This window comes from Temnothorax longispinosus, chromosome 6 (assembly GCF_030848805.1).
Source record: "Temnothorax longispinosus isolate EJ_2023e chromosome 6, Tlon_JGU_v1, whole genome shotgun sequence".
Taxonomy (NCBI): Eukaryota; Metazoa; Arthropoda; class Insecta; order Hymenoptera; family Formicidae; genus Temnothorax; species Temnothorax longispinosus.
In genome coordinates, this window is record NC_092363.1 from 18,766,070 (window position 1) to 18,777,920 (window position 11,851).

General features: G+C 43.5%; 1 protein-coding gene across 14 annotated transcripts in view; it reads right to left on the bottom strand.

The window, feature by feature from the left end:
- Window positions 1-4,263: 4,263 nt before the first annotated feature.
- Window positions 4,264-11,851, bottom strand: part of LOC139814144 (uncharacterized) — a 139,748-nt gene continuing 132,160 nt past the window's right edge. For all 14 annotated transcript variants that reach the window (XM_071780207.1, XM_071780204.1, XM_071780206.1 and 11 more), the window contains 5 exons: window positions 11,589-11,818; window positions 11,314-11,466; window positions 10,612-11,124; window positions 10,117-10,491; window positions 4,264-10,040 (listed from right to left, as the gene is read on the bottom strand). In XM_071780207.1, the coding sequence (XP_071636308.1) occupies window positions 8,670-10,040; window positions 10,117-10,491; window positions 10,612-11,124; window positions 11,314-11,466; window positions 11,589-11,818 (2,642 nt within the window). In that variant the 3' untranslated portion in view covers window positions 4,264-8,669. The remainder of the gene's footprint in view (window positions 10,041-10,116; window positions 10,492-10,611; window positions 11,125-11,313; window positions 11,467-11,588; window positions 11,819-11,851) is intronic.

The window sequence follows — 11,851 nt, forward strand, 5'->3', positions numbered from 1 at the left end:
GGAATAATGCAAAACGTTATACATGCCCACTGTAAAATCGGCCTATATGTAAATGGAAACGTTTATAAGAAGCGACGTGCGTCGCGCCCGAATAATTTACGCGTTCTCCCGCGGACTTACGAGACGCTTAAAGTGTCAGACAAGCTCGGGGTGCGAGCGTCTTCCCCCCTTTTCTCCTTTCCGCCTCGGAATCTTAATTCCGGTAAAACGTCTCTCGTATCGGCGATCGTAAAGCCGGTGGCACTTCCGCCGTAAGGATGAAGGAGGCGCCGGCAGAGAAAGAGGGAAGAGAAAGAGGACGGAAACGAGAAGTGGCAAGTCGAAACTCCACATGGACGAAGATGTGCGATCGCGACGTCGGGAGTCGGGGGTGCCACGAATTTATGCTGATTCGGCTCTCACCGAACTTTCGGGTAATCAAACTTAATTGACTCCCGCTTGCCGGATATACAAACTCGTTCGCGAAGTCGATAAAATCCGGCGGAAAAATAGCCCGGGGCTCCTCCTCAGGTCTTTCCTAATTTCGTTATTTTGTTTTTATTAATGTAGACCCCGAGGGCTCTTTTAAACCCATGATTTATACAACTTGACAATTGAGTCCGGAGTAATTGGAGAAGTGTTTTGACGAATCAAGCTGTGCAGAAAAAGATATGTTGGAGTGAACATCAATCAAGGGAATGTTAATCCTCATATCCTGTACTAAATATTTGCTTTTGAAAGGATTATAGGATTAATGAAGAAAAAAACGTCAAATTTCTTATGACAGTTCATGATGTACAAGGCACTTCTTCAAGATTAGCAAGATTATACCTAATATCCTTCAAAACGCAAAATGGAATTCTTCAAAAATTACAATCCATAAATACCTGCGTAAACCTTTGTTATTTCTTTACTCGATTTTACTTGTTATTTTAAAAGACACTTATAAATTCCTAGCTATATCAGCTCTCAATTTTTTGTCAATGTTGTACATTCCGAGTATTCGGAAATAGGCTTTCAAGAAATGCGCCTAACTTTTTTCTTCAAAGCATACACCTCAAATATTCTAAAGAAGTAGAAATATGACCAAATTACTGCACCTTTCGTTCCCGATTTTTTTCAATATAAGAAACAAGAAATCGTTTTCCACTTCTTTTTCCGCTTGGAATATTTAGCGGAGATCACCTCGGTCCGCTGTTTCGCTAACGATCTTTCGCGGCGCGACGAGTTTGGCACGTTCTTGAGCAAGTGGCGCGATTACCAGTTTAAAGTAGCTAACTCGGCGTCGTCGTCGTCGTCGTCGTCGACGGCGGCAGCGGCGACGGCGGCGGCAACGGCGGTGTCGGCGAGCTCTACTCCTCGTAAAATTATCTGTAATAAAATCATGATTTACGCCCGCGTTCCTGGAAAGCGGGCCGCTCAAACGCTTCATTCCGCGCTGCGCTCCTCGTCCTCCTCGTTCTCCCGTCCACTCTTGTAGTTCGCGGATACGCCGAGGTCGAAGACGACGGGAACGACGTCGCCGTCAACGCCTTTCGGCGCACTTTGACCTTTCTCGAGGATTATATTATCTCTGTGAATTCATCGCATCGAGAAGCATATGGGGGCATCGCGTATCGTATTCACAGTTCATTTATAGTGATTTACGAAAAAAATTCGTTTATACTATCGTTATATAGCATCTTTCCTTATCTTTATGCGCAATAAAGTTTGAAATTTCATTTCCTCGAGTTTGTCAAGTTTGCGGTTTACTCGTTCAAAGCTCGTTTCGGCTCCTAGATTACTGCCCTTAAAATTAATTGCGCCGTAATACTTTTATTAATATCGGAATTCGCATCGGCGGATTTGATAGACTATAATAATATTTTATTAACGCAATTTCGACGCGCTGTGCGTCGCGGGGGTCGCGCCGAAGTTACAGCTCTCGAAAACGCCGGACGCAGTGACGCAACGAGGAGAAGGAGGAAGGGAGGGACATTTTATGCGCGCACGTGGGACACTTTTACAGAATTTGGAAAGCAAGGAAGACCGGGAATTTCGGAGGGAGCACACTCGATACCGACCGAGAAACGTATAACATCCTCCACCTCGAGCCCCCTCGATTCCTCCTTGCTCGCAACAGCGACGCGCGTAAACGCTCGAGGGTCGCGCATGACGTAAACGCAAAGTAGAACGCAGGACTGCCGTAAGTCGTAAAAAGAATCCCATAAAACTGTAACCCCCTTTCCTTCCTCGCTCCCGGCAATTTCATATATTTACGTCAATCTTCCTTATGTTATGAAGTAAAACGCAGCAATTCAGCAAATGTAATATGTACGTGCGATTGCCGTAATTTCACGGAAAAGCCGCCCCACATGCTGCGAATAATTGTCCATCGATTATTTATTACTTACAATATTGTTCGTCGAGTCCCTCGGTTTGACAGGCGATGCTTCATCGATAATACTCTCGCACATTCTTGAGTTGAGAAATATTTGGAGACTTGAATGTGAAACTCGACATGTTTGACACGTGGCACATTCGTAAGCGAGATAAGACGCATGTTAATTACATCGCTAATCCGGAAGATGATTGATATAGCCATCACGATTTAGCGAGGGTACCTAATTACTTCTGTAACTTATGAAATAGTTCAGCGTACGCATGCATGCAGATGTTCCTCGTCTTCCATTGAATCGCGACATTGAATCATTTTTATCGGAAACTGACCCAATGATAAGACGCGTTGCGAGAAGAAGGCCAGACTGTTGAAGGAAACATCAAACGTGACTTACCAGTTTTCTTGTTTTCGCGACTTACTTTTTTAAAAAGTTGAATTCAATTAGAGTACGCACAAGACGAATTTATATTATAGATCTTTTATATTTAGTCACCCAGTCGTTTTTCTTTTGTTCTTTCTTTCTTAAAAGAGTAAATATATAATTGTTTTATTCAAAGTGTAGAAAGAATAAAGATATATACAAGACTGAAAGTAATAGACTGTAAATCGAAACAAAAACCGAATGTAGCTTCAATCTCGTGTATTGAGCACCCAGTGATCTCATCCTTTTTTTAGAGACGACTTTATCCGCTTTACATGTATAGCAATGAGTATCTCATTTATACGAGCGAAATATTCCGTTTGCTAATCGATTTTTCTACGAAGCGACGTCAAGTGATTCAACATGGTGGCTCTTATCACGAACTTTTATCGGGCCAACTTAATTGCGGGCCGGTCGCGACAAAGAATCGCCAACAAAGAACGCGACAGATGAATTATGAATCATGCTCGGTGACGCGAGGGCTATCGTTAATGTATTAGAATAAAAAAGAGGAAAGAGAGAGAGGAAGAGAAAAAATATCGAAGCGAATATTCGTGCCGGCAGCCACAGCTTTACGGTGAACCTTGGCTTACGCGGCGAGAAAAGCTGGAAAATTCAATACCGCGCAAGTTTATGTGTATCTACGAGCGCGTCCCTCACACACGGCTTGAGAATATTAAAAACGAGGGCTTTTTATTAAGGCGCTTTTATGACCGGAAGCGCGCATCTTTTTGCCACTTATATGCCCGCTGGCAGAAGGGTAAGCATTCGGTTTGAAATTTTAAAGGAGAGAAGGAAGGAAAGAGAGAAAAAGAGAATCATGCTAAAAGAGTTTGCGCAAAAGACGAAAAAGACAAGATATGTAAAAAATAATAATCCTATATAAAATACGTATATATAATAGAAAATCTTTTAAACTAAAGAAGCAAAATTATTTCTCGGCAATCGTGCGCGTTATCTTGTAACGTAATAAGGAACTTATTCAGATATGATTTTAAAAATATAGTCAGATTAGAATTGACAAAAGCCATTAAGTATTGCAACGTGCAATTTTTATAAATATAAATATTTTTCGTAATATTTTATCATTGTTATATTTATAATTAAAATTAAGAAGCTTCTTTCTACTTCTCATGACCAACGGTTAGTATTACCGATGGTTAATAAAATTGGAAAATATTTTAAATTATATGAAAATATAAAATAATAAATACAATTTTTCTTTTTCATATGTAATATTATGAAATTATTGTGACGAAACGTTGCAACTTTTATGAAAAAGTTTCTACGAAATCTTTGCTCACACTGTCGGTAATTGAAAACTTACAGAATATTACAAAAATTATAATGAATAAAATTATAAGTATAATGAATAAAAATTGTGGTCTATCAACAATAAATTAAATTTCTATAATATAAACTTCAATAATAAATATCAAGCGTCAGATACGGCACAAGGGAGAGAAAAAATGGTCGTCGACCATTGAAATATACCAAAAATTTATTTACATAAAAACATGAATATAATACCTATAATATTTCAACTGCTGCGCATTTCTTTGTTCGCTCGGTACGCGTTATACCTAAACAACTGGCGTCGGGTCACGAAATAATGTCAGTATTGTCACAATTTTTTTAAACACACCTGCACAGAGCGTATCCGAAACAACCTGCAATACGACCTAGAGTCTAACTGTTAAGCTACATCGAATCGATCTGATAGCGATGAGAACGCAGCGTTCGAGGTCTCTCATCTTCGAGATAACTGACCGAAGCGATTTTCTCGAGGCGAAACAATTGATTGAACCAAACGAAACGCAGTGAAACTTCGTCTTTCGCAAGATTCGTTTCCCTTCCAAAACCTTCGAAGGCTCACACTTGCCTCACTCACTTCACTTCTCCTACGCAACAATGTATGTAAAACACGTTTGTATCATTGTTCGGCAGTGCGAACATCACCGACAATAATTTTCCCTCGTGGTGTACCACAATATTTACAGAATTATACGAACAACTTAGAGTATGCAATCGAAATAGGGCCGACTCAAAAAAGCTCCCTCCTATCTTCTACAAATATTCTTCGATGCGAAAAAGAAACATTTTTCTCGTTCGCTACTCGTGAAAATTGTTGTAATGAAGAAAAACGCGTTTCGCAATGAACGACTTCTTTGTTCCGCTTGTTCTTAACTTGGCAGATTTCGACATCGTTGATTAATCTTCTAAGCCGACCCCGTATACCATAATCAAAATGTTATAATTTCTGTTAGTAACCAATAAATCATTGTTATGCTTTCTCGCTTTCTTCGTTCCCTACAGATTCCTATTGCCAATTGCACTAATCTCAACGCGAAAGCTTCAATCAAATTATTGTTCACTGGAAATGGACGATCGATTAATTCATCCATCCCGAAAATTAAGCGATGGCCAGCACGCGTACATCGAATACTAAAGCTACCTACACAGATTGCCTGGAGTGTTCAGCTCGGCGAAAGTTCCTTAAGGAGTACGGATACAAAAGAAGTTTTTATCTCGGCACGCGCCAGCATTCCGAACAAGTCCCGTACCAGTCCCTCTTTCAATTTACTTGGAATAAGTCGGCGACGTGACCGCGCAGCGAATTCACGACAACGTAAAAAAAAAAAATCCATCAAAATAAAAAATAAAATTATTAGAACGCTAGTAAATCCATCTCAGATCACGATGGAAATACAATCAAGTCTAAAAACACAAAATGAAACCGAAATATGAAATCTTAATTCATATAAAATTAATATAAAATGTACTGACTGTCGAAATGTCTTCGACAAATTGCTTGAAAAATAAGATTTCGCGAGTCGCATTCCAAGCGCTGATTCCAAGAGGCACTGATACTCGCACTCGCGGGAAATATATTTTAGAAATTCGTATGAAAAAGATCATTAGTCTCTGTAAAGTCGACATATTAGTCTCAAAAATGCATTTATATTATTGGTTCAGTTTGATTAAACCGCGCGTAAGGCGGGGATATAGTTAAATCGACATCGACGGTTCCACTTTAAGTTAGTCTTTAGCTATTATTATTAAGTAATTCGATTGTGTTACAGTACGCAGATTCGTGCTCGTTTTCGGCGCTCGCTCGAGGGAGCACGTCCGGTGCGAGATCGTGCGGATCTCCTTGAAAATTGGGAAAATTTTCGCGCACAGGCACGGCGTGAAAAACCGTAAAAAATTGTATGGTTGCACATTAAAAAACGCAACCCTTTATAAAACTGGAAAATCCTCACGCACATACACACACGGCATTTTTTAGAAAATTTGAAAAATTCTCGCGCGCAGGCACGATCTGTCAAAAGTGATCTGTCGACCAAAGACTGGTCGATAAGTCACTTACATTAGTATCCCGCACACATACGCAGCATGAACTTTAGAAAAATTGTTTATTATAGATTATCGTGGATATGATCTTCTCGGAAATATCGAAGGATTAAAAATTAGAAATGGTTCGTTGGCTCGAAAAACTGGTCGATGAACTACTCGTAACGTTGAGTCCTGTAGTTCCCTATCCATATATTCGCGTATATAACTACGGCGAAATATATTTGTATCAAAATTTGTTGATCTTACAAAATACTTTCTACGTGTTGAATATCGCACGAACGGGCTTTCTCGAGCGGCTACCGATCTTCGTATATAAAAATTCGACGATACAGAATGCTCCGTAAGTCCGAAGAGTCGTTAACTTTCACATGTAAGTCATGCAAACGTGATACAAATCGAGATATAAAACTACATCAGCTACGCGACCTTCAAAAAGGCTCGGCTAGTCGTTGCTGAAGATTCCATTCGTGATCACAAACGGGAAGCTACGCACGATATTGTTCCTCGTCATTGGCTAGCGCGACGATCGTCGCGATCGCTCCGACGCATATTTCGCTTTCTCTCCGGTCGGCGACGTGAGACAATCGCACGTACCTAGATCGCATTTTTCTTCGTCTAATTCTAGGAATCGGATACTTGAAATAAGATAAAGAGAGTTAGTTAAATCGCCCACCCAACAGGTCCAGCGGATAACTAACACTTGTTAAATGCGTGTTCCTCTCAGCAGCTTCATTTAAAGAGTTATCCAAAGAATTTGTTATTATCTATCTAGCCTCCAGAGTTAATCGGTTCATCAAAGACTCGCGCGAATTTCGGCAATTCTTCTCATTTGATCCACCTGGATCCGTCAGAATGACGTCGTCAGTTTTCCTTCGTTATCCAACGAAAAAGAAACGGAAAATGGCATAAACGAGATCTCGCATCACGCGCAGTTCACTCTGACGACGGGCGAGTAAAGTTATCGTCACGTAGTTCTATTGGGTACAACCGATGAACGTACGGATAACCGTAAATCTCGTCATCGTGTCCACATCGTGAAGCGTGTTCCGATTGTATAATACAACTACACATACAGTATCCAAGTTGATATAACGATGTAAACGCGCGTACATAATCAGTTTATATACATATATACCTATGCACAAGGATGTGATCGAAAAAGACGCTCTAGTCGCATAGAAGATAAAGTTGTCTTCTTTACCGTTGAAATACTTGCGCTGCGAAAAGTCGGGTCGCTTCCAGTTCGAGCTGAGATCAATTTCGCTTCGCGGCGACTTTCTTCCTCGGCGTATCTTCGAGCGTTGCGGTTTACGCGTTATAGATTATGCGTTCCCTTCGTTATATTCTTTGGGAATACAGTTCGAATCATCAAGCCTTTTATTTTGAAAAATTCAAGAAGCGAAAACTTGAGACAAAAAAATATATATATAATATATAATATATTACATTTTTATTCAAATTTTTATTATTAAAGCACGTAAAATATTTTCGCGATACTCTTGAAGCAATATTCTCCCGAAGTGAATGCCAAATCAGCTTTTTTTTTAAGTGTTGGACAAAATTATTAAAAATTATATTCGGACACGATTATTCTTTGACCGATAATTATTTCATTGAATGAAACTTGAGAATACTTCAACAGATCATATTCGCACATATATATTTTTTATTTTATATTATTTATCACATCCAAGTATATTTGAGAAAATCGCAGACGAGGCAGTTAGCGGTTATAAAATTTACGCACAAGCAGAACTCCTTGATTCTGCATAAAATCATCGGTTAGTCCCTACGTCCTGCCTAAAAAAATCGTGCGTTCCGTCGCGTTGCTTCTCATCGTCTCCTCTCTTTTTCCCCCGCGATCCTTAGATCAAAAGCGCGTGGGCATAGTGCTTATGATTTATATCACATCCTTCGTATGTGCGGCAGTGTTCCTTATGTGTTGATCGGCCATGACGCCATCGAATCTCTGTCGCGGGCTCGAATTCAAGATTCAAAGGAGCGTTTACATCATTCATCTTTCGGTTCGTGTTCAGCTCTAAACGGCAGTTACGTTACGCGGGTCAAGAAAAACTTCCGGTAAGGACGGTTCGTCGACATTCATCCTCTTGGACTTGTAATTTGTCATAATAATCTCAAACTTCTTATAATTTTGTTGCTGGTAATTTGAACGGTTTCTTCTCATTAACATCCATATAAATAGATTCTGTCAATTCAGTTCTTTCCAAAACTGAAAGAGCCGTTCAGAACCGAAACTGACGAATATATTTTCCTTTTAAACTTCCGTGTGCGTGTCCGAACGATTTCTTCTCTCTCGTTTTTTCATTCGATTCTCCAGCACAGAGCCCGGCAACGAAACCATACAATCTATTCTTTACCGGAGAGACGTTTCTCTTCTCCCATTGACGATTCTCTCTAGCAGCAGCGATGGACTCGATGTACCGACATTCGCCTCCGTTCTCATTCCTTCCACCAGCCGCAGAGACAGCAGTACCATCGCCTCTCGGGATGGGGCTGAATTATCTGCTATTGTCAGTGCATCGCTCTGGTAGTTGTCAGATGCGTGGTCTCGGCCCTTTTGGGCGGCGGCGGTGGCGGTCGCCTCTTCCCGGCAATCGCGTTGACGATGTTCATGCTGCGATTCTCGTCGGCAAATCTCACTGTCGTCTGCCGGGCCGGGCTGGACGCGTACTCGACCGGCGCGTGAGGATCCGTCGCGTATACATTCTCATACAGATTATCCGCACCGTAGTGTTCCTGCACCCAGTTAGACACATTGGTTTCCCTGTAATCGGCCACGGCGGGCGGCGGGTCCCGAAAACCGAGCACCTCGTGCGGCGTCGTCGTCGAATCTAGCTTGCACTTCTGCGCAACCTGCCACTTTTTCCTCATTACCCTCTGGAGGTCCTTGAGGAAATCGCCTGGCGGCGCCTGGTCGGACGCCGCCAGCTTCTTCGGCGACGTGAGCCTAGTGCTGTCGGATCTTCTAGGCGGCGTCGGCTTTCGTTGCGGTAACGCAGGACTGCCGGGTTCCTGTTGAGGTGGTAGATTAAATGAGATCTTCTTTCCGGTTCCGGTCTTCGACTTGGGCGACGTCGGTGGTTCTTGAATGGTCACTCGTCGTTGCGGCTGCGGACTGGAAGCGGCCTTCAATTCGGCCAGATAAGGCGGCGCCGCGTAATGACCGGTTCCTTGTTTCATAGCGCTACGTCGGACGGTGTCCATATTGGGATTTGGCCTGATCGTCTGGATCGTGTTGTGATGACCGGACTGGTATATCGATTCGACCTTGGAATTTTGCCGGCCGAGACTCTGGGAATTGGTGTGTGGCGGCTGAGTGCCATAAGCCGGCGGTGGCACGAAGGGCGGTGGCGATGTGAAATTAGGCGAGTTCGGAGTGTAGGTCGGCGTGCTCGCCGTCGATCCTGGATAGGAACTGTGCGGTGAAGATACGGAATTGGCGGTGTTGTTCGCATTATGAACATTCGGAGATGCATTCGAATTGTAATTCTGGACCGAGTTGCTGTTCAGCGCGATACTATTTGTATATACTTGATTGGACTGCGACCTGGGATTGGGAGTGTGCGTAGGAGTGCTCTCAGGAGTCACAGAGTTCGTAGGGGTGGACTGCTTGGGTCTGGCACGACGTATCGTTCCGGTCTCGCCGACGAGCGGGCTGGGCGGTGGCGGTAGAGACGCGAGACTTAACGAGGAGCCCGTGAGCTCCGGCGTATTGCAAACCGGAAGTTCACCGGGTGCCGGCGGCGGCGGCAGAGAGTCTAGTGAGAGATTCGAGCGGAACATCTCGGGGGGTGGCGGCGGAAGCGACTCGCTGTCAGACTCGACTTCCTCGGCGACTCTTGATGGCGACGGTGGCGGTGGCAGTGAGGTAATTGAATCCATCTATAGGACACAAACTTGTTCGTTACATATCGGATAAATCTTAGGCTATGTTAAATTCTTTAGTAATATAAATTACCATGCACGCTTGTATCGGGCTCGTCGGTGTCTTCGACTCTTGACTTTCCGATCTGCTGTATCCCATAGGGCTCGCTCTTTCCCTCACCGGCGTGCCGGGAGGTACTGGACTAACGGGCGTCGCGTTTCCAGATCTATGATGTCTCTTCAACGTTCCGGATCCGTCGGAATCAGTGCCGCTTCGCCGACGACTGTGCCTCCTAGTCAGCGTACCGGATCCCGAGCTCGTCGGACTTGGACAGGAGTCCGGCTCGTCTCGAACGGTTTCGCCGACCTCTTTCAATTGCCTCGTAATCGACGTGAGGGGCAACTTCGGATTCATAGACGGCTTCCGCTTTATCGTGCCGGTTGGAAACTCACCGCATTCGAAAGCCACCTGCCAAACAATTAATAATTGAATGAGAATTAAATAATTGGAATTATGACGCAACAGTAACAGTCGCATATAATAATATTTTTTAATAAATTTATTTTAGCAATCAAAGTATTTAATCACCTCACAACTACTCGGTGCCCCATCAGACAGGCATCCGCTAGAGCTGGAGCTGCTCGCTCTGCTCAGCCTGCCGTCATTGTTGTAGCTCTGCCGTTGTTCCGGATTATAACTCTGTCTTTGTCCGTCGTATTGCCTCGTCGTAGCGACTACCGTTTCGTTGCTGTGCCTCACATTCTCCGCAAACTGCCTAGCGTTGTCATTCGTCGTGTTATACTGGGTCTGATTTGGCGGGGTAGCGATAGAACTGACCGAACACGATCTGGCGTGTGCTAACAAGTCCAGATCTTCCTGCGCCAGTTCGTCTACGAGCGCCCGATAGTTCTCCATCAGCTGCCTGCCGTACTTTGCCACGCGGATGCCAACCATCCATCGCTCCAAGGACGCGTTATCCTCCGCGCAGAGGAATTTGATGTACTTGGTGGATTTAGGCTGTTGCAGCCGTGGATGCTTCACGGCGAAGCAGAAATCTGTGGGCGCCTTGTATTTCTTTCGCCAACCAACGCCATAATAAACCTGGTTAACAGTTAGCGACATTCTTTATGGAATCGACTTGCATAATTCATGGCTGAAGAATTTTATAGTAAATAATTTAAAGAAGGAGATCATACAATCTTAAGGTAGAACGAGATATAATGGATATAGGATGCAACTTGTACAACCGCTAAAAATTATTGAGAAAGAATATATAAAAGTATGGCAAACCTGATTAACGTCGAAAGTCGCCAGGCAGATGAGATCTCGAGCGGTGCGCGCTTTTTCCTTGGGCCAATAATAAAGACCAGAAGCTCGTAGAATGAAGTGATACCTCTTCCAGCCCTTCTTGCTGTCCGATTTCAAGTACAGCGGACCCTCGACCTGGAACCGAATGGTAATCGATGCAGAAGAGAAGTGGGATGTATGTCAACGAACTCGTTACCATCGCTCAGTCCGGTTGCCAAGACGCAACGAGATCGTAAACACGTCATCCCGCCGCTTACCTCGGGCACGCCGACGTTGCTGCTCGAGAAGAACTCCTCCAGTAGGATATTTCTCGAGTGGTCGTCGTACTCGCCGCCGCCGCGATCTGTGGGACCGAGAAGGAATCGCTCGGGCGTGAGGAATAGCTGTGTTTTATCCGGTCTCTCGACGAAAAGCAACTTGTTTTTGGAATCCCTGGTCCACAGCAGTAGATTCTCCACCAACAATTCGTGGTCCTCGTAAACCCTCTCTGAAAGTTTTAATAATATCTCGTTCATTACGT